The following is a 22,494-nucleotide window of genomic DNA, read 5'->3' as shown; positions in this document are numbered from 1 at the left end:
CGAAGCAATGAAACAACGCTAATCGATAATAGTGTCTTTTTTAGCTGAAGAAGCAGTGGAATAATCTGATTGTGCGTGAGAACTGCCATCCAGCCAAGACGATGGTGTTACTGTGGGGCCAGATTCCGCTCTGGATCGTGCAATCGGTAGCGATTCGCAATCTCGTCTCGATGATGCCAGATCCTACTGCTATCGAGGCACAGATCGCGTACACCGAACTCACTCTCGGTGGATTCGGTTGGATACCAAACCTTATCGAGCTGGATCATTCGCTAATATTGCCGGTTGCTCTCGGTGTTATCAATTTGATCATAATCGAGGTTAGCCAGTGCGTTCGATAGGGTGCATGGATTCAACTGAATACCTTACCCTATTTCTTCTCTCCAGATACAAGCGAACTCTCGGACGAAACTACCGTCGAAGCTGCAAACCATCTTCACCAACCTGTTCCGCGGTTTGAGCATCGTTATGGTGCCGATTGCTGCTTCCGTTCCATCGGTACGCTTTTGGCGCCGTGTCTTGGCGATCATCATGGCTGATATTATGTACTTAATGTATGTCTACTTTCCAATCACATTTCAGTGTCTTTGCCTATACTGGGTAACCTCGAGTGCATATGGGCTGGGTCAGAACCTTTTGTTACTTTCACCGCGCTTTAGGCGTACCGTCGGTATTCCAGCCGTAACATCGGAGCTAGCACATCCGTACCAACATTTGCTCCAGACGTTCAGTGACCGATTCAGTCGTTTCGGTACCCGTTCTAAGGTGTAATTTTGTTACTTCGAATTGTAAAAAGTCAGTAGCTCGTAGGCCATTTACACTTCAAATTGAAACATAATGAGATATAGAAACGAATAACGCTGTAGTTCTTTCTTTTAATTCAGTACATGTGCAATCGTAGCTTTTATCGTTTTGCTGGGATAGAATTCTGGGGGATCACGTTGGGACGTGACACGAAAACGAATATTGCTGAATATAAAGCCTTTAACTAGACCAAATCAAACGATTTTTTAAAAAAACCTATCCAATTATGTTCATGTTAGTCTTTTGGTACATTGCACGGAATTTATCGTATCCAAATTTTATATTTTTGTTTTAAACGGTTATCTACATCTATTTGTTACATCTTTATCTCCACGAAAATTTATCACTAGAAGTAAGGTAATAGAGTGGTAGCTGTAGAGGCCTGAAACTTATTAAGGTACATAAGAGCCATACAACATGTTGTCCTGCGATGATGGTGTAACTGTTTGGCACAGCATCGTCACGACGTCAACGCATCCGGCTGTCTGGTCGCATTACACTCCGTGCTGGTGGAGTGATTGGTTGAGCTTCTGCTCGATCCAGTCCCGGTAGTGGGCCACCTTCAGATAGACACCGGGTTTGTTGGGATATCCGCAGTGTTTTCCCCACGATACAATGCCAGTCAGCGTGTGCAGTCCTGCAACAGGTGAATCATTAGCTGCCGTTCTTCGATCATGGTATCACGCAGCGCACTTACCATCTCCATTCGGACACACCAGCGGTCCTCCAGAGTCACCATCGCAGGAATCGACACCGGGCTCTAGAGTACCGGCACAGAACATGCCTTCGATTAGCGAATCACCGTACACCTCCGGCCGACGACACACATCATCCGGCAGCAATGGTACAACTCCGGCTCTCAGATCATAAGAGGAATCTGTATGGAGCGAAAAGATTAGTTAATGCGGGCCACAATGTCGTATGCGATGGCTTTGCGAATTTCTTACCCTTGGAGCCGGCTTCGGTAGCACCCCAGCCTGAGATCGTACAGTTACGGCCTGCCTCGTACGGTGCATTCTGCGCTGGCAGACAGATCGGTTGCACATACTCATTGAACCGAACCGGTGTCTTCAGCACAACGATCGCAATATCATTGCTCATGTGATGGCCCTCACGGAACTGCTCGTGAATGTACGTGTTTTCTATGAAAATGTCAAGCTCCGCCTTATCGTACGCTGCCGTATGGTAATCACCGATCCGCACCCGGTACGTACTTTTCGGATACCCAACCAGGCAGTGGGCCGCCGTCAGCACGTGATAACGTGTGATCAGTACTGCACCGCACCAGTGAAGTGTCTTCACCCGCAGTGAGGCTTGCCAGGGATGGAAACCATATACCGTTTCCGACCCATGGACAACCCGCGCACCGTACGTCGGTTTACGGAGGCTCGTATCCACCATCACCTTCCCACAGACGTCCGGGTGGATTTTGCGCGATCGTTCAACGAAATCAAAACGTGGATTAGGTCGCGTCGCTCGTAACTTGCCCGATCGTGGCCTGTTCGTCGGTACGTAGATGCCACAGCGTACCCCCACGTCCTCCGTGTGGCCACAGTTGTGCTCACCCCAGTGCCAATGGACACATTCATCGATGGATGCTTCCGTTCCGTTACACGCCACCTGATCCAACCAGATCTGTCCGGTACCGGGTGGAAACGTGTTCTTGCGTACCTCGGCCGTCCCGTTGAACCCAAGCTGCCGGCAGATAACACGTGCCTCACGCACACCGAAGTCGTCATCGCAAACCGTGCCCCAGGTACCACGGTAGTTGATTTCCACGCGGCCTTCCTGACTGTCTCGTCCACCGGCCAGTCGAAGCTGGAGCGGTGCCTTACAGTACTCCGGCGACTCATCCGATCCGTCCGCACAATCCCGTACATTATCGCACAGGAACGGTACCGGGATACACTCTTCCGAGGCGTGACAAAGCCAGTAGTCCTGGGGGCAGGCCATCACCGGTGTCCGACAAACGACTCCCACCACCTCCTCCGCATTGCAATCGCTAATGCCCCAGCCGGCAAACTCACAGTCGCGCAGTGAGCTCTCGTTGCCCGTGCACCGCACACCGTCCATAATGAAAAACGGTGACTCACCCTCTTCGGTTGTGGCATTCGGTGGGAAATGGGAGTGCGGTTTCACCTCGAGTGCACCTCCTTCAAATCCCAGCTCACGGCATACCACGTTGGCGGCGTTTAGATCGAAGCTATCGTCGCACACGTAACCCCAGCGATCGTAGACGCGCACCTCAACGCTACCCTGTGCCTTCTTCGATAGCTTTAGCTCGTAACCGATGTGCTCGCACACCTTGTCCATCTCGTCGGCCCGGTTACCGCAGGTATCGCGTCCATCGCATACTTCGGCCTCCTCAATGCAAACGCCGTTACCGCAGTCGAACTTCCCGTAGCAGGGATCCCTCTTCGGAGTGGTTGGTTCCGTCGTCGTCGTCGTCGTCGTCGTCGTGGTGCTCGTAGTGGTCGTAGTCGTCCCGTGCGGCTGAATCAACGGACGCCACTGTTTCGGATCCGGCCGGTTGTCTCCGAAACGGCTACGGATCGATGGTAGTGCCGGTTGCGGGGCAGCAGTCGTTGTAGTGGTGGCGGGTCGTCGATAGATCGGATATACAACGGATTGCGGCGTAGTCGGTTGGTGAATAGTGTATGGCGGTGGGGGTGCTGGCCACGGTGCCAGCGGGATACCCTGAGAGGTACCGTAGAAGAACTCATTGATCTCACGAGGTGACGGTAAAGCGATGTAGCTGGCGGAGGAAGTCGTTTGGTTCTTTTGTGGATCGATCGCCGGCGATGGCACTGCCGGAAGTCCTATTACGTGCACTACCGGGGGATCCTCTGTCGTGGTCGTAGTCATTACCGTGCTCAGCTTCGTTACGTTCAGCGCGACCTTACTCTGGTGCTCCTTTAGGTACGGAGACAGCATCATCTTCAGCGCTTCCATGTGCTGCTGAATGTCGATCGCCTGCTGGTCGTCCTGGTCAGCGTTAGTGGATTGGGTAGTCGTCGTGCTAACGACTGGCTCCTGTGGACGATGTAGCGATTGTGGGACCCTTGTTGGCGGGCGCACGTACTGTGGATAGGCCTGAGTGGGTTGCTGTTGCGTTTCGGTACGGGATGCTTTCGGTTGGCGTCGATCGACTCCCGGATCATTGAAGTTGCCGCGTAAATCAAATCCTTCATAATCGTAATTGTCATTCGCTGATCCTTCCGGTTGGAATTCCTCCACGTCGCGATCGAAATGCGTTGCTGGTGTTGTTGATGTTGTCGATGTTGTCGGCACAGTTACTACGGGGCGATTGGGAGGAACTACAACTGGAGCAACATTCGAGGCAGCTGGAAGCTGTTGCTGCGGTGGTGGGCGCAGGTTTCTGGCAGGAGTGGGATAAGGTGCCAAAGGAACTGTTGGCGCTGGTCGCCTAGGAGTAGGGAAAGGAGCCAAAGGTGTGGATGGTGTCGGTCGCTGGGCACCATAGTCGACCACAACGTTCGCACTATTGTCGCAGGCCACATTATGGATGTGATCGCATGTTAGTATGGCCGGATTGAAAGCCGTACCCGGACCGCAGTCCTGAACATAGCGTGCTCCATTGTTACAGTTCAAGAACTTACGACAGTCCGTCGGATGGGGTCTCAGTCCAATCACACCCGGTGGACACGAATCAGGTGCCTCCGGTTTCCTTTGCTGTGTCCCCGGATCAGTATACGCTGCTAGCTTCGAAGGTCGTGCCTCCAGATCACCAATGCTGTTCAGCGAGGGAACAGGCAGACAGGTTACCTTCGATGGGTGATCGCACTGGCGGGTTTCCGGATTGAAGAGCGTTCCCGGTGCACAGTTCTGGATGAATCCACGGCCCTTCCAGCAGTTCAGAAATTGACGGCAATCCATAATGTACGGGAAGTGTCCCGTAAGAGCGGTAGGACATTCGCGCCCATTAAAGTCCTTCAACAGTGGATGCAACGAACGTTGGAGGGCGGCCGGTTTCGGAAGCGTTTCACCGATAAGCTGATCTTCGATTCCTGCTGGCTCAAAGTTTCCCCTTAACGACGGAGCAGCGATTTGTGGGGGTACGGGAGGTTGAACGAGATTAATCGGCGGCCATGACTGGTACGGCGCTAGGGGTACCAGTGGTTGGTACAGAGGTGCCGATGGGCCACTCTGCTGAACCAGCGGTGGCTGGATGATGTTTTGCGGTGGCGACTGGGGCTGCGCATACTGATAGTGATCGACGCGCAAATACTGGGGTGCCACTTGTTCCTGCGCACGGTGGTGATGTACTTGGCTATAGGCACCGTGCATCTCGGGCATCACGAGGAACTGGCGATGGTTGCCGGACGTACGGGGATCGTAGATCTGTGGTAGATGAGCGAGAAACGATTCCAACAAATTGATTAACCGATGCTGACGATGTTAGCATACACACATTGATCAAATGATCGTCAATTGAACGATCGTTGCGCGTTGATAAAGTGTGGTCGCGTGTGTTCGATTCCAAGCGTCCCAATGATATCATTGCCGAGGGTATAGAGAAATGGTATCAACAACAATAGTTTTAAATTCCCATTCTACCTAAAACCTGATTGGCGCCTCCTTTAGGTTACTGTTAAAGATTGGTCTTGTTTTTACGCGCAATTGGGCATGCGTGAGTTTTAATCGTCTACTTCCTTGAACTTTACACATTCTGTCTATCAATTGCAGTTTCAGCATTAACTACATACCATCGGGAACGGTCATTCAAATGAATCAGAGAGTCTCTGTGGTATGCAAACGATTCCATCAATCGAAAACAAGGGGAGACGATTCAAGGCATGCCAAGTCGTACATAGAGAGATAACATAGTAGAGGAAATGCTATGCTGCCACAGTCACTGTCGGACTCTATTGGCTACGACTCGTCGATGGTATTGTCTTGTGGTTTCCTATCTTGCGCAACGAATGGGATCGAGGTTATTGCGAATCACCAAACCCAGATTGTGAACCGCCTTCTATCGTTCTCACACCACATTCCATCGACCACTCATTGCAGTCTTCGCGTCTAGTACTGGCGTGTCTAAACAATAGCCATTGAACAAGGATTTTATTCTTGATACCACCTCTGAACAGTAGCAATTGCACATGATCGTGCTATCTTTAGCTAGAATGTGTTTCAAAATACTATGGCAAAATTAAGACTCATTTGAAAAAATATAAAAATATGTTTCAAAAGTTCTGAACAGTACATTATTGTGATTAGATTGGGTAAATGGTTTATAAAAAAGACTACGACGTTGTTTGTGAATAGGTTGGGCTTTTCTTGACTTGAAGAAGGGAATCTCGATAGTAAAACTCAATTTCCTTATGTAAAAAATGTATCATAATGTTCCATCATCATTACAAAAACTGAGTAAAACTGAGCTGCTTTTAGGATAAATCCTGGCAAAAATGCTCAATGGTTGTGGACGGAGCCGATCACTTCTCTAGACAAACAATTAACGAAAGGATGATGTGCACTTTGTGTAAACCTTACTAAGCAAATGGAAATATTTTCACAATTATGTTAATAATTCAGTTCAACCAGTGCACCAGCTTTCGATCACACGGATTCCCAAAGGTATGCCGCGTGCTGGTAGCAAGCCACGGGGAAAACACATTTCAGGCAAGATAATGTTGGAACGAAAACAACAAGCTCGCGTCGCTCACACTCACAACTCGCTCTCAGCCTCTAACGATCACAGCTCTTTGCCCTACTGATAAAGGCGTCGTGTAAGTTCCTGCCAACGCACTAGTCGCGAAGCTTCTACAATCGATTCCAATGAACAGGAATCAACCCGTCTACCCTAGGGATGTCCTTCACAAAATTCCTTCCGTTTGGGTATCGATTTGAACATAGTCACTAATGGATGATTTTTTATTTGTAACTTACACTCTGCACAACATGGATGCAACCAACTAGCAGCACTATCACCACGAGCAGCGCAATGCGGGAGCGCCTCCAAATACGTTGCCGCATTTTGGTGCACTTCTCCTTCACTGACCTCCACCAGAGAGCAAACCGTCTAACTGAACGTTCACGAACGATTTTTACCACAATCGATCGCCAAAATTGTCCACCTTTTAAACACTGAAGTCCTTGGAGATTCTTGTACGAGCGATCGCACAGGTGATGTTCGCTACTGATAGTAACCCCGAGATAACGCTCGGTAAAGATCACTTGCTGACACCAACACTAGCAACTTGATGCCAGACGCTCCAGAAGAGCACGTCCTGCTTCCAGAGATGTCGGGAACTTGAATGGCGCCGTTCGCACCACGATCGGTGATCTTGTACTACTCGGTTCTCTGGTCGGATGCTGGTCGTTCGACATCGTGCGAAACGAAGTCATAGCAGGGATATTGCGTGCGTTCTAAGAAGCGGCAACATATGTATGACGACAATTGATGCTCGTACATGCGTTATGATTGATATCAAGTGTGACATCATCATCTGACCAGCAAACGCAATTGTTTCCTCTCGACACATATTTGAGCAATATTGGGGATCCTCTCATTAAGCACGTTCCTCTGAGCCTATTTTATGGCTATTTTATATGTCCAACGTGCCAGAAGATGGCATAAAGCACGCGGCAAGCGCACTCGTACGTCAAATTACATGTGTTTAGGTAGCGTGCGCGTCCTTCACGCAAATCGCCGCTATTCGGACCCCATAAAATGAAGTCAAACCGTAGCGTAAATAAATAGAGCGATCAACAAAAAAACAATTTGCTAATCTCTCGGTTTATAGTTGTAGCCGCCGTTATCTCTATCACTATTTGTGTTCAGATTTTTTTTTGTGTATTAATCATCTGTGCATTACGGTTCCGACAAAGATTGTGTTTTAAACAGTCGGGCAGTAGATCATGCAAACGACGCCGGGCCTTATACTTTGCTAGCAGCTCATCTTACGGGTAACTTGTGACTCAAAAGAATGTTCCGATGCTCCTGAATTAGGTCTATTAAGTGAGTCAATTGGGTGCGCAGAACCGTCAATTCCACTTTCTCGCTTCTCGCACCCGCTATCATCTTCATCGTGAATAAACTATAACGCGCACTCGTGGACATCTGGGCGCGTTATGTCTGGCATTCATTTGGTCGGTATCGATGGAAGAATATACTGCATAAAGGCTTCTCCGTGAGTGGATTTAATTAATGTTCATTTGACTGCTGAGTCCGCACCTCGCTTGCTGTCCGCACGCTTGACAGACGCAATCTACTTTGGCTTGTTTGTGGTTTGATTGTAACTCGGAGGGCATCGCGCTTCACCGGCTTATCTCGTCGGTTGCAGAGCTCGGTTCAGAGCTGTCTTGCATGCGGGGAGTGTCTTATGCTACGGATGAGACGTAGCCGTACACGCATACGGTACGAACAGCTGAGATGATTCATGATACCGATGATAACCGTTGTGTCGTACATTACGTATGGTAAAATGGGAAAACCCCTGGACGTGAATGGCCGTTATCAGGAAACTGAATAAGAAGAGTGTAAAGAGAATTCTTAAATTGCTCAAATTGCTTCAATTGTGGTAAAGTCCCCATTTTCCCTTTTTGTGTCTCTCTCCGGAATATTGCGAACGTTAAAGGGACTTTCCCACATTAAGTTCACATATTAATAAATGTACTTTTCTTTATCAACAGATTTTGGTGAGTCATAACGCAAATTTTGGTGAGTGATATTTAGATTTAAAAAATAGATTAATAGTCAATTTTTTTGTTAACATCTTACGGGCGGCAAATCAAATAAATCAATTTTCTTTAAATCAATTCTCTAATTTTAATAAAACGTAGGACTTCATAAGAAACGTCTAAACGCACGATTTTGACCGAAAACATACACCCTTCGCTGAGTGCAAAAGTGCCAATGCATAATAAATTATAAAAGTAACATATTTAAAGGCATATTAAAATCGAAAGACTTTCACAAAGAAATGATTAAAAACCCAAAACACAAGTGTAAATATTTTCATGATTTTTCATATTTTTAAACGATTTCTAGATCGATGGCGATGTGACGATTGGCGTCAACAATCATTCCCTTGAGCAGATATTTGATCAAATTGTTACTGCAAGATTGGTTGTCGTTATGGAAAGTTCTTCCTTCACACATAGGATTGACCGGCCTGCCGTTTGTAAAACTTATTTGCTGTTTGGAAAATTCACTTTAAGTGTGCGAAAGTAAGATGGAATTTAAAAAAAAATTGAAAACGGCAAGGCGCCTCCATTCAGAATCGTCGCGAGTCACGTGTTATGCTGCAGTCTGGATTTTGAACCCAATCGTGGTGAATAGTGCAGCCAGGCGAAAGCTCGTTCGTGGTGAAGTTAAGTGGTTGTCCGGTGAAGGTGATCCAATACGCGCGTGAGAGTTAGGGCACAGCTAGGGAGAACAGGCGTGGAAGGGTGTTAAACGTCTTGCTCCCTCTCGAGTACGTGTTTTATCTCTCCGCTCCACCGTCGGATCTAAAGCAAGTGGATCGCTTAAGCTATCCTCCATCCTCCATCGGTCTCCGTTTCAGAGACAACGAGCAGAGCATTACCGTCGTAACGGATCGCTCTTAGTTGCACCACTGGAGTGTTGTGACTGGATTGCTTATCATGTAAGTATCCCCATCAGATTGACTCGAGCTAGATTTGAAGCATTTTAGCGTAAAACACAACAGCCATGGTCTCCAACTACCGACAGGGAGCGCGTACAACTCGCAAGAGACGGTGGGGCCAATTGCGAGAGTCAGACTCAATGTGAGAGAAGCTCGAGAATGCGTTATGATGACAAGTCGTCGCGGCGCCACCTCCGTGCTCAGTATTGGTGTGTGCAGCCGAGTGGATACCGTCAGCTCTCTTTTGCGGGTCGCCACCAACAAACCACAACCCAAAAAGCGCTCCGGCTCCGGTAGCCAAGTTCGCCACTACTACCACCCCATTCGCGATCGGAGTGTGTACTGTCTGTGTCATCGGGTGGAGAGCAAAGGTATAAACAATCCCGCGACGTCTTACTGCTGGGCAGTCGTGAAAATTTGCACATAAAAGCATCCAGCAGAGAGCGTGTTTCTTTGCGATCCCTTACTCAAGGACTTCCGGTTACATTAGGTGTGTTCATTGGCAGAATCGTTTGCCTTGTTTCTACGAGATTATCTGCGGATAGCGTATTGTGATAATCTGTACTCGGTGATAAAAGACGGTTCTGTGTTCTGTCCTTGATTGTGAGCCGTTTTTTGCAAAATTGTGTCCTGAACAGTGATTCAAAATTCTTACGACACAAGTGTAAGTATCGTAAGCTCGGTCGCTTGTTCGGTCGCTTCGTCAGTGGACTTATCCCGAGAGTGTATGTGAAGGACAATTTTTGCAAAAATTAAAGAAGACCATCCCACTTATATTGTGTCATAGCGCGGATCCTGATTCATTCTCGCTCTTTCTCGCTCTCTCTCTCTCTCTCTCTCCGTTGAAAAACCGTGACACACTCTGGTTCTCGTGTCTTACACCCAATATCATTACGTCATCGATGGAAGTGTCGCTTTTTGGGGTGCTTTTTTCCGTCGCATTTAGGATAGGTCGCATCAGGTGCTCAAAGTGGGCCACCTGAGTTGACAATTGTCCGACAATTGGAGTCCATTTACCGGCCTAGCTGCTTGTCGGATGTGTCCCCGCGTTTTCAGTCCATCAGGCTACTGTCATGTTGCCATACTTACGGTGCATGTGATGCGGAGTCCCGAAAATAGATTATTGCCGGAGAGACCGCGTGCTGCTGCTGCAGTCGGCCGCTTGGCCCAAACGAATGAGTGGTCACTGGTTTGTGCAGCTCGAAAACGAAGAGAAAATGGGATAGAAATTGGAAAACAAAAAACGGGAACATCGGTTTCTCAACACCCGGATTGATTTTTTGCTGGCGAGCTAATTGATGGTCGTCGTGCCCCAATCTGTACGATTCCGTTAGCCGGATTCGGGTATGATCTCTCCAATTGGCCACCCAGCCACACAAAACGACGTGCAGTATAACAGGGAATCATCGAGCGTGACGGAAGAGTTAGTCTGTGGTGGTCTGGTGTAGGAAATCAGAAAAGACCTCGAACCCTTTGCTGGAAGCTACGAAATACGAACCATTTCTCTCTTTCTCGTTCGTTCTTGCTCTTTACTGTTGCGGTTGTTGCTCTCCGATCCGGAACTAAGAATCATCCATCCAGCATGTTAAACCGCTTATGCAATCCACCTTACCATGGCGGACCCTGCTGCTCTCTAATATTGGCACACATTTCGTGTTCGGCAAAGAAGGTCATCCGGGAGAAAATCGATAAGAAGGCACGGTGGTCCAGGTTCGGTTGATTGTGGTGGTGTCGTGCTAGCGCCGGCCGTTGGTGTGGTAAATTTATAAAAGGATAAAAAAGAAGGAAAAACAGGAAAAGGGTGGATCAATGCCATGCTATTACCTTGTTTGTTCGCCGGTTTAACCGGAGACTCGATGGCGCCGTAACGACTAGGACGAATGAGGTCCTTCACTTTGATAGCGCAGTTCATGGTACGGTATGCATTATTGATATTCGAACGCTTTACAGGTACCCAGACGCCAACAAGTCTTTAATTTTTAAACAAATCACCATAGCTAACAAAACGGAATGAATCAGGAAAGCATGGTTAATATTTTTTATTGTATCAAATTCATTCTAAATTTGATGAAATTGTAAAAAAAATCTTAAAATACCCCGATGAGGTTTCCCAGAAAAAGAGCGAACATTCACGCGGATGCTCTCTCGCGCTATGAACCATCGCGTGGAAGTAGAAGTTAAGATGTGGTTTTGGGAAGCTGTGTGTTTGTGAAATCACACGCCGGTTCGTGAAACTGTCGCTGTGTAGTCGTATGCCGGCTGATCACGTGCACCGTTTGTGACTCAGACGTGTTTCGCATGAAAGGCCTGTGTAGCCTTACATTTTTGTTACCGCACGTCAGCCTCAAACGGCTTCTTGTTAGTACAATGCTGATGCATTCGTTTCTCTCTCTATCTCATTACAGCAAATCGCTCTTTCTCAAGTACGCACTCATCCCTCTAACAGCGACCATGTTTGCCTTGTGGTACTTTTCGTTAGCCCTGGAGGAAATACGGTAAGTGATGCATCACTTTAATTAGTTGATACTAAATCAAAGCAATCACCTAGACTTTAAGATCAGCACGTGTAAAACAGGGACAAGAGCCATATCGGAATAGCTGCGTTTTTTGCTCTGCGCTCCATCTTAACCTCGTTTACCATAGAGAACCAATGCACGCTTGGCACAATGCATGTTGCGCATTGCTTCCAGATATAGCCACCGTTCACGCCGCAAAAGGATCGATCGTTTGTGTGACTCGATCGCACAGCATCCCGATTCGATCAATGTTCATGGTCACAAATATATTTATGGTGCCAAACGGTAGCGAGGATCGCTATGATTCATTGGAGCGAAAATTTGAACTTTGAACCCTGCTACTTACCCCATTAACAGGAAGGTATGCAACCGGGTCGCTTAACGTTTAAGCGACCCGCCGGCAGAACAATATCGGGTCGCTTAAACATACTTACCTACCGATGTGGATGTATTTCGTCGATGCGATCGGAAGCAAACTTTGTAGCGGAGCACTTTGGACGCACAATAACACGATGCACAACTTAACCAACTTGATATCAATGAGTATGGCTATCAATAAATGTATGCAAAACTGGGAGTGCAATGCACACCGCATCAATTGTTTTGCACTTTGCGCTCTTTCAGACAAATAAGTTCGATCATCAAATCGCGCTCCACGGTGTTCCCTCCCACAAAGAGATGCGTGCAACGCAGTTTGCCGTGCTTGTCGCCGCGATAGGAAGGGTCGTGCTGCATGCTGCTCAGGTGCAATTACTATCGGCAGCGGTAGCATCAGTGGCGGCGGGGAAAAGCAGCACAAAAGCGCCGGCACTTTGGACCCGCGACAAGACCGCGATCCATCATCAAGTAAATCAATAAACGTGGCAAATCGCGGTGGTTAAAGATGTATGTGATCCTGCAAGGAACGCACTAACCGAAATGTTCTTTTCGAGGCAGTCACACCTTGCAATGATGCAGGTAGCAGTGATCGCACATGCCATGAATGCTATGCCACGGCTTGACCACAGCACAGCAGGGCACGCTACACGCCTTGAACGCTGAAAGATTACATCGATCGATCAGGATGCTAAAGCTGCATATTGCGACAGACCTTCCGATGCTTCGTAGACGGCACTGCATTCACAAAATTGATTACCGTGGTGGTTGTTGCCAGCAACAACTTCGATTTGTTATTCTAAATCAGACCATTTATTACTTAAACTAGAACAAGGAAAACGGTTGTCGCTCGAGGCCTCCCTCCTAACCTGGCATTACCTCCACCTGGCGGCTTCTAGAGGCCAATAAGAGCCTTTAAGTCCCCTTTGTGGGGCTTTGCATAGGCCCTACTCTCCACCTAGGCTCTGCCTAGCTCGCCCTCTCGCTTTCCACACTTCTTATCACGCTATAGCATCCCTATCCAGAATCAGCCGGACTGCTCCTTTCCTATTTTTTTTTTAAGTCTGCGCTTAAGTTCTGCGTGTGCAGCCTTACGGTGCTACGGGAGGTCGCACCACCGCTGCCGTTCTAGCGGGCAAGCACTATCCGCGTTCGCTACTGCCACTGTTGCTGGCCTACGACCGCTTTCAGCATACTCCTCTCGGGACGATACACGGCAACCGTGCCAGCCGTGGACAGGCCATCCATTCGCCCCTTCCTCCAAGACGCAATCGCATGATTCCCTCTTCCTGCCACTTATGGCCGCGTTTAGGGACTACCGGGGCTGAGACTGAGGTGTCCGCTGCCTACGTTGGCGATTGATGATGGGCTGCTTTCCGTTCCGTTCTGTTGGTCTACGCTCTGCAGCTTCTGCTGCGGTGCTTGCGCTGTCGATCGTAAACATTTTTAGTCGATGTTTCAACCGGTGTCTGCTGCGTTAGAAAATCCGGGTGTACAGCTTGTTACGAGTGTAATGCGTGAGACTTCCGTAATGCTTTGTGAAGGGTTACCCATCACGTTTACCTTATCAGAGCTATTTCGAAGTATGTTTTCATCGCCCTTTGCACTAACGATATCTAAACCTGGCGACACACTCTCTAATCTTGAAAAGCGTTTCTCAAACAACTGAGGGTCCGTTTTTTGTCTTTAATAGCGCCATTTCCAAAGGCATTAGGGTTGTGAAGAAGCACTTGCGTTTTTGCTAAGAGCATCCAGATGCAGTCACGTTATCATGTGGCTCACGCAGTTGTTTATGGTGCCAAAGGCAATCTTACTCTCACTCATCAGCTGCATAATGTTTTCCTCAGTAATCAATTCTCTTATTGGCGTCCATTCATACCTGGCTTCATCAAACCTTGATTGCTGAAACAGGACAAATTCCGCTGAATCAACAAAAGCCGCACAAGCTAGGCTCGGTAGTGACGATACACTTATCACGCGCTATAACCAACGAGCGGCTTTCTGAAATATCCTCCAATAGTTTCATTCAGCCCCAACCTGGTACGCAATAAGTATATCAGCCGACAGTTTTATGTACGATCGTCGGCAAGCGGATGAATGCTTTCGATAATAAACCATAAAGACTACTGCTTAAAAGGCGAGAGCCAATTCAAAAGACGCCTCTAGATAACCGGCATGATTGCAAGTAAAATAGTAAGTAATACAACTTTCCCTTGACCCTTTGGAAGTAAATGTGGTTTTAATTGATTACAAATGAGTTGTAAACCGTTAGAGCGGGGCTGAAATCGCGGATAATAATAGTGCTTTTTTGAAGATTTGATTGTATTTTGAGGAACATTTGTTAAAAACTACTCTCATGGCATTCAAGCCAGAGAGGCGATAAAATGTAAAAATGTACTTTTGCGGTGCCCATCATAGCTTTCTAGTGAATCATCGGAAATATACCAATGAATATTTTTTAGTTAGATTATAAGTTGATCTAGCTACCCCCGTAGAGTTTTTGTGGAATTTCCAATTTTCCAATTTTTGGCTTATTTTTGAAGTTGAAAAACTGGTGCTGTTTTCAATTTTCCTTGAAAGAACAAGTTTTACTTAATTTATAATAAAAAGTATCAACAATCTCTATGAAAACTAGACAGGGTTATGTACAGATTAAGTGTTTAAAATCAAATCATTTCAATCGATCGATTCAGATTCAGTTTCGTAGCATACGATGGGTGGATTTTGAGAAAAGTTTTGAAAGGCGGTCATTCAAAAATCAATATCTTTATCAGTTTTGCTTCAATTTATTCAAAACTGTCGCACAATATTCTTGAAAGAATCAGCATTCATAAAAAAATGTGAAAAGTAAATGTGGAAAGAAAATTAAACACCTTAGCCCACACTAAGTGAATACTACTCTCACACGGAGAGACACACGAGCTAATCCCAAAGGCTAGCAGCAATGGTCTCGCAGCATATCTCTTGAACCGTTCCCAAATGATAAGGAGCTGCATCCACCTTTCGTTAGCCTACTAATATTGCATTACGTTACCTCTCTTTGTAACATCGTTTTCGAGTATAGCGCTCATGTGTCCTCTATTCTAAGTCTTTCCTCTTGCATAGTAAGATGACCACAATCCTTTGTAAGATGACTACATTTTATTACGCACAGGCAAAGATGCATTCGATACATGTTTATGGTTAACATTATCGCACGTAAAAGGTGGCATGCGATATTATGTTGGTATGTGGCTTGGCGTCTCCATCATTCGATTAGACACGGAGCGTTTTTGCTTTGAGAAATGCGGTAAAAGGATTGTAGAAATTGCCGCCGGTCTGGGGAGAAATACAACCACTCTTTTGTAGAATCGGACTGATTTATTATCGTTTGTTTCATCGTTCGTACAAGAAGAGTAAACCTTTACGGTCAGCTTGCGGAACGTTAGTAGTGGGCTAAAGGGTTAGAAACCACTTCACGGGAAGCTATTCGCGGCAAACATGTGATAGAGGAAGGAAACGTTCTATAACTCTTTACATATAAAGGGTGGTTTACATATAAAGGGCAAACCATTCTTACATAAATGTATGGTAAAGGAAGTTTGGATAAGGATTCTTAGTCGATTCATGCTGGTTGATGCGGCATATTTACTGGCCAAAACAGCAATTATCTGTTAGCAAATCATTCCATATGTATTTATAACTTGAAGAGATGCATTTTCCTTTTCTATTTAGGAAGAAAAGTTTAAAACTAAATGGTTTGAAACGATCTCCAAGACCGCGATCTCGTGGCGAGAAAAAGCAAGCGCTAATCCCTCTCTCGCTCGATCATACAGGCGAGATGCGAGAGTCTGCCGCTGCTCTCCGCGGCGGGCTCTCTCCGGCGTACACACTCGCACGTAGGCACACAGGCAATGTACAGCGAGATTACGCGCTCTCACGGCTTCCGATCTCTTGTGAGAAGCTCTTTCCATAGTGAAAAGTGGCTCTCTAAGGGCTTCCAAATTTGCTCAATATGGAATCGAAGAGCGTCGTTCACTTTCCTTCCTTCTCAGTATGGCGGCGAACGAGCTCACCAAATTTTTCCATAGTGAGTGATAGAAAAAATCTTCTCATGGTCATATGGGCGATCTCGCGGACGTCGTTGCTGCGGGTGATAAAAGCCTGCAAAGATAAGAAACCACCAAATATCCGAAAATTATGCGTATTTTTATGAAACTTACCAAGCGCACGATCACCGACGCTCCGGCCATCTTGAAGGCCGAAGAGAACTGATTCACAATTTTCTCTTCCTCCTTTTCTTTCGCCACCCTCGGATCGGGCTGTCTCGAAAGTTCGTTGGAATCACATAACACTTAAAAATGTTCAACATTGCATAAAAAAGTGTTGGAAATGCAATAAAATGCAATGTGATATGTTGTTTTTGACTCAATATTAGTTTTAACATAGTTTTGGTCGGTATTTCATGTATTATTAACGGAAAAACTTGTGGTTAAAAAAACACAGTTTCGTTTCTCGGAGAGACTCTTTCACGAACCTCACGATCGTTAGATCTGAGAGAGAGAACTCTCGCCGTCCCTTTCGCGCGCGGCCTTCGGCTATGGTTGCCTGAAAAGTTCCTAGATAGCTGATCACACCCGAAAATGCTAAACATTGCACAAAAAAGTGTTTTAAATCGAATTAAATGTAATGTTACATATTATCAATAATTAAAAATGGTTTTTAAAAATGTTTTGAGCGGTGCTTGATGCATTTTTCAATGAAAAACCTGCTCTTCATTTTCATCACTCTGGGGAACTTTTCATCGCGCCTCAAACTCGATCGCACACAGTTGCATTCGCGGTGAGCACCGCGTGTGCCGACACGGCAATGGTGAGACAGCACCAAAACAGCCATAGGAGCGAAAGAGACAGCATGTACTCGAAGGAAATATCCCTCTGCTTGAAAAAATATCCTTGTCATACGGGTAGTCGAATACCCCAGAAAGTATGCAATGTTGCAGTGCTCGAAATCATTCGAGCAATTGAGGTTTAAAATTTCGTTCCTTAAGGACACGTTCCTTGGAACACGTTTCCAGCGTGGTAACACGCCCGCCGTGGTCTCGTTGAAAAAGTAGCCCTTCCGGCCTTACAAACCGTGCAAAACTGTAGCAAGATCCCCCAAAAATACCCGGCAGATTCAGAAATCTAGCCGCTTAGTGGCCTCTTAAATATTAAGCATTAACTTCTGTCATACGGTTTTACTTAACCGCGAAGTAACAGCGACAAATTTCGAAATGATGTCCGCATCATTGTACAGTTTAGAGAAACTCCTCAGGATCTCCTCAGGAGTATTTTCGTTTGATCTATTTTGTTATTTAATACACTCGCACATGACACAACACTGCGCTTGGAATGAAACAGCGGATTGACATGCAATTACCTCTTTTCTCGCAACTTAAAATATTCCTCGACACCTCATCATTTTTCATTTTAATTGAATAAATATGTGAAATGAAAAAGCACTAAGCGAATGGCGATGGTGGTCGTATACGCTCCAAAGCAAACAATGCGGTTACATAACGCCGGACAGCACGCATTACCCCGAAAACGTTGGCGCACGCTCAGTGGAAAACGAATTTTTATTTTTAAAATTTTCATTTCAAAGAAATAACTTCCCAAAAACCGGGTTTGTCGGCGTGCGTTGGTTAGGTTGAGTTGACGTGTAGAATTACGCATGGAATGATGTTAGTAAAGCGAACAGAATAGAAAAGATAAACACACGCGGGTGGGGTTTGCCGATGGCATGGTGGTAGCGCAGAACCTGCGATGCGATATGTGCTGCGAATGTCAAGGTAACATTTGCGTACAATGGATGTTTCTAGAAGACGGACGTTCGCAAAAAGATAGCAGCAACAGAGATGCGAAGATGCAGATGCGGTACCATCCTCACCAACAAACGATGGTGTCAGCTGTTTGGGCAGCGAACAAGCAGCCTTGTTCTGTTGTGGTTTTTAAGATTATTTTAATCTAATAAACGACACAAAAACGTTGTTTATGACCGTTTGAACAAAACTTAGAATTGACCAGCGTTCTCTTGAAGTCAATTAGCACGAGTTGAAGAAAGCAAGAGCATGGACGAGTGTAACCATGTGTATCTTATTTGTGCAGAATAATAGGTCTTATAGCAGGTGGTCCAACAGCAACCGAGCACGGGCGCTTACGGATGTTGCGCAAAATGATCCTTGCTTTTCTTCGATTCTCCGTTCGAGTCTCAAGTTCAATGTCGTGTTCAATGGCGTGGGTGGTGACGGTTGCCTATATGACGCAAACCCTGAGTTGTTGATGTTGAAATTGACGCTCGTACGATATTTGGCAAGTTCAGCTGGCCATGCGAAATGAGCACACCCGGCTAAACTGCTAGGCAGGAAGATTAAACCATCTGGCAGAAGATGTCCCATTCATATTTGCATTATGCATTTTCTCTGCATCTACGAGAGAAGATAATTATAATCTGCCAGACTACTTCCAAGCGCAACAGTACAGCAATGGAACTAAGGTTTTGATAAGGATTTTTTACGACAAATGCTAGCACCGTGACCATCAACATCAACGTGATCAACTTTCATAATATATGCCTTCCAAAATTCAATTGCAACGGAAAAGCTACCAAATAGCAATACTTCTAGACAATTGTCCCTCGCAGATGTACGAATAAGGTCTGACCGAAACTGCAAAGCACTCAGTGCAAATGCGTTAGATAAAACCTGGTCACTGCAACAGTTGAGATAACAAACAAAATTAGCTAGTCCGATAAGATGGTTGAAGTACTAATTGCAACAAGCTGGTCACCTGCGCAGAAACACCAAATTAAGAGTGGAAATCCGGGTTGTTCGGTGAATCACAAACACTACGGATTACGAGACCGGTAAAACGGTGTCCCACGAGACCACCACTGTTGCCTGCCTGGTGCTAATTGTGCAGAGTAGCCAGTATACTGTTGCGTGCACAATCTAGAAGTTTCTATCGTAGCTGAACCGGAGATTGTTGCACTAGGAAATTGGTGTACGTGCTCGTGCTCGGGCGCTTAACGATAAAAAGCGGGTCTTCGCATCGGTTCACTATCTTATCGGTCGTTAAACGATGACGCAGGCTAAGGATATCGTAAAGAAGAAGAAAACGTGTTTCGATTGTGTCACGAGCATGCTGTGCAGATATTGAATGTCACACCTTTTTTTGGGGTGGGGGTGTGCATCCATTTCCATGGAAGATGCTCGCTGCTTGAATGCTACAGCTGATTAACACCATTTCGCTGCTGTTTGAGCAGTCCCGCAAAATTCATCTCTGTTTGTGGGGAAGGTACTAGAATGCGTTTTTTTTATTACTGAGCAAAACTTGATTTTTCCGTTGCGATTCGCAACACCGAGGAGACTCTTTTTCTTCTCAATAATAATTACTGATCATATTAAAAATGTTTATCGAAATGAAAAATGCAAAAAATTAAAACTGATGAACATGATCATATATGCAGAATGTTCGCTTTCTTTGCGAATTTACGCACATTTTTCATCCAACTGTTTAGGATGGTGCTTACGCATGCTCAATGCCCAGTGCTTGAATGCATTTTGCTGGTGTATTGCTTTCAATTTCCTTTTGTATATACTATTTGATTAAAATAGTTCATAAGTACAAAATTACGCGTTGTTATGTTCATTTTCTGTTGTGTTGCTATTGTATTCTGTTTTATTTTACTTTCAATTACACACTACTTTTCGTTACTTTTGTTAATTTGTTTCTTTGTTTTGGTCTTCTTTTATTATTTACCTTTCGTTCCCAGAAAACGTATTCCGTTCCTCGATAGGCTGTTTGCGTTTTTCTCGGGCAATAAGGCAGCACAACCCATCGAGGATGTCAAAGAGGGTGATGCATCTGGCGAAACTTCCTCTAGCAAAGCAGATCCTAAGGGAGAAAAAGCAACCGATGAATCTTCGATCAGTTCCCCGGTAAATCCAGCAACAAAGCCGGAAGAGAAACTTTTGCCCCCCGCCCCAAAACCAGTTGATCCTCCGGCGAAGGTCTCGGTAGTGGTACCACCACCGAGACCAGTCGAGCCGAAACCGGAACCACCAAAGACGGCACCAAAATTGCCGGAAGCTACAGCGCCAGTGATCCCACCAAAGGTTGAACCGACGCACGCTGCTCAAGGAAAACCCGCCTCTGAGCCTGTTAGTGCGCCCAAGGAGTCACCGAAGCCAACTGTTCCGTCCGTTCCCAGTCAACCTGCGGTCGAGGCAACCGCTGAACCAGTGCCGTCCGCGCCAACTCCGACGCCAGTACCAGATCTTCCTTCACCAGCTCCATTGCTAGATCCGGCGGCACCGCGACTTACAAAGGAGAAGAAACAGCTTCCATCACCCGCACCGAAATCTAATATCGCTGCACCTCCCGCCGCACCTGAACCGCTGCTGCCGGCCAGTAACGAGGACAGCTTCATCATGGTGGAGAAACAGAAGCCCGCCAAACCGAAGACTGATTTGAAGAATTCGACCGCCAACTTCCTGCAGGGTGAAGGAGGCGGTGCTGCACCAGCCCCGGCACCGGTTTCACCTGCCAACAGGTAAACCAGAACTGGTGGCTTTATTAATGCTGGCAGCCGGTCCCTAGAGGAATCGCTTGAATCTCGCGCTTTTGGATCTGCTTCAAAAAGGTCGAAATAGGAGACGCTGCTGCCAAAGGCAACTGCTTGCAAAATCGTTTGAAGCATCGTTAGTCTGTAGAGAATGCTCAACCCTTAAAACTTAGTATTTATGGTCTCTTTACTAAGTTCGCAAGCTCAAGACTTGCCCCTGAGAGGCGGACGGTACGATGGAAACGAAATATATGGATGTAGCATTTGGAATGTAAAATAATTCTTTGATAATTGATTGATGGATTTTGACAAATAGAAATTATCCTAGTTTGGTTGGAAATGAGGTTTTATGAATCGTATTTTCAAAAAATCAATCAAAATGAATTCCATACCGTACACCAGGCTTGGTAGATCTTTACGTTTGCACGAAAACAGTTCTAGACAGTTTCTGCAAACCATCACAGCAACGATCAGCATCATAAGCTTTCATTGCCAGCGCCATTGCAACAAAGTTAAGTTCAAGATCTCCGCTCCGGTATTGGCGGCTGGGTAATATCTATGGTTTTTGGCATTGGCCACCGCAGGCACTACAAAGGTTAACCCGTTATAAACCCGGTGAACGCTACACAGCTCGCTGTAATGATGCAGAGCACGTTGGTTGATTACTCGGATCCACCTCGGGTGCACACTCTGTGTTCTAATCTCGTCGTCCCGACTGCCCTATCGAGACGATCACCATTGCCAGGACGGTGCATCACGGTGCAACCGCCAGCCGACATGGCCGACACGCTATAAAAAGACCAATTGTGGGAACGAATCTGGGAACTGCCGGTAATGCCTTATAAATCACGAACACTGTCATGGCCAATGGAATCATACCGTTTTCGGTTTATTACCGGCGACACATGTGCATAGCCTGGTGGACGCAGCGGTTATATTTAGGGGCTACACTGGTGCACTGCCACACACGCCACAGTGCCCTGTTGCCAGGGTTCGCCAGGTACGGCTTCGGATTGTGTTGCATTTTCTCTGCCGCGAGTTCAGGAATGGAATCATCGGTGGTAGATCGTCGCTGCCGATCCGCACCCGGGCCTTCATATGATGATTTTTGAAGTGATTCCTATTTTTAAAAGAAGGAACATAACACAAAACACACTTCTACACATACGCATACCGGGCTTAGGGACCAGGCTCAAGAATCAAGCAAAACGTGTTCGAGTTGTTTGCAATGCACCAGGCTCACTTCATCTTGAGAACGGTGCACAATCAAACACGAGTCGGTAATTACGCATAAAATGGTTCAAAATGGTGGAGCGTGGCGTGGTTTAAACCTGCCACCAGCAGAAAGAAGCAGCGTTCGAGGTGCTTGGCTTTGTGAAAATTAATATTTTCGAGTTATTTTGGATCACACACCAGCGATCTCCGCCCCGACAGAGGATAGACCAGACGGCTAGGCGCAGTATTGTACGGGAGCTTTATGCAGCTTCAACAAAAAACATGTTAAAGAGCATTTGTGTTTGAGCAAATCGTGTTGGTCAAGTGCTTTCAAAATAGCAGCCACTGGCTGCTTCTGAAGGCACAATGTTATTTCACAAAATATC

General features: G+C 46.3%; 3 protein-coding genes across 5 annotated transcripts in view; 2 read left to right on the top strand and 1 right to left on the bottom strand.

The window, feature by feature from the left end:
* The window catches only part of LOC125954379 (cytochrome c oxidase assembly protein COX18, mitochondrial), a 1,746-nt gene extending 972 nt beyond the window's left edge, over positions 1–774 (top strand). For all 3 annotated transcript variants that reach the window (XM_049684606.1, XM_049684604.1, XM_049684605.1), the window contains 3 exons: positions 45–320; positions 388–498; positions 583–774. In XM_049684606.1, coding sequence (XP_049540563.1) covers positions 45–320; positions 388–498; positions 583–771 — 576 coding nt within the window. In that variant the 3' untranslated portion in view covers positions 772–774. The remainder of the gene's footprint in view (positions 1–44; positions 321–387; positions 499–582) is intronic.
* Positions 775–861: 87 nt separating this feature from the next.
* Positions 862–7,096, bottom strand: LOC125954371 (uncharacterized). Its single transcript, XM_049684586.1, has 4 exons — positions 6,715–7,096; positions 1,752–5,166; positions 1,502–1,681; positions 862–1,441 (listed from the first exon to the last, which is right to left on the bottom strand). The coding sequence occupies exons 1-4, from the start codon at positions 6,799–6,801 to the stop codon at positions 1,299–1,301; spliced, it is 3,825 nt and encodes a 1,274-aa protein (XP_049540543.1). The 5' UTR covers positions 6,802–7,096; the 3' UTR covers positions 862–1,298.
* Positions 7,097–9,674: 2,578 nt separating this feature from the next.
* LOC125954375 (arginine kinase) overlaps positions 9,675–22,494 on the top strand; it is a 33,528-nt gene continuing 20,708 nt past the window's right edge. Inside the window, exons 1-3 of the mRNA XM_049684598.1 lie at positions 9,675–10,080; positions 11,822–11,911; positions 20,102–20,881. Of these exons, the coding sequence (XP_049540555.1) occupies positions 11,868–11,911; positions 20,102–20,881 (824 nt within the window). The 5' untranslated portion in view covers positions 9,675–10,080; positions 11,822–11,867. The remainder of the gene's footprint in view (positions 10,081–11,821; positions 11,912–20,101; positions 20,882–22,494) is intronic.

The sequence above is a fragment of the Anopheles darlingi genome, chromosome 3 (genome assembly GCF_943734745.1).
Source record: "Anopheles darlingi chromosome 3, idAnoDarlMG_H_01, whole genome shotgun sequence".
NCBI lineage: Eukaryota > Metazoa > Arthropoda > Insecta > Diptera > Culicidae > Anopheles > Anopheles darlingi.
Note: the sequence above shows the minus strand (reverse complement) of the source record. Positions and strands in the feature narration are given on the sequence as shown.

Coding starts and splice junctions, on each gene's coding strand:
- LOC125954371 (XM_049684586.1), bottom strand. CDS start 6,801: ATGCGGCAACGTATTTGGAGGCGCTCCCGCATTGCGCTGCTCGTGGTG. Junction 1,682..1,751: donor TACCGAAGCCGGCTCCAAGG/GTAAGAAATTCG, acceptor CGCTCCATACAG/ATTCCTCTTATGATCTGAGA. Junction 1,442..1,501: donor GGTGTGTCCGAATGGAGATG/GTAAGTGCGCTG, acceptor CACCTGTTGCAG/GACTGCACACGCTGACTGGC.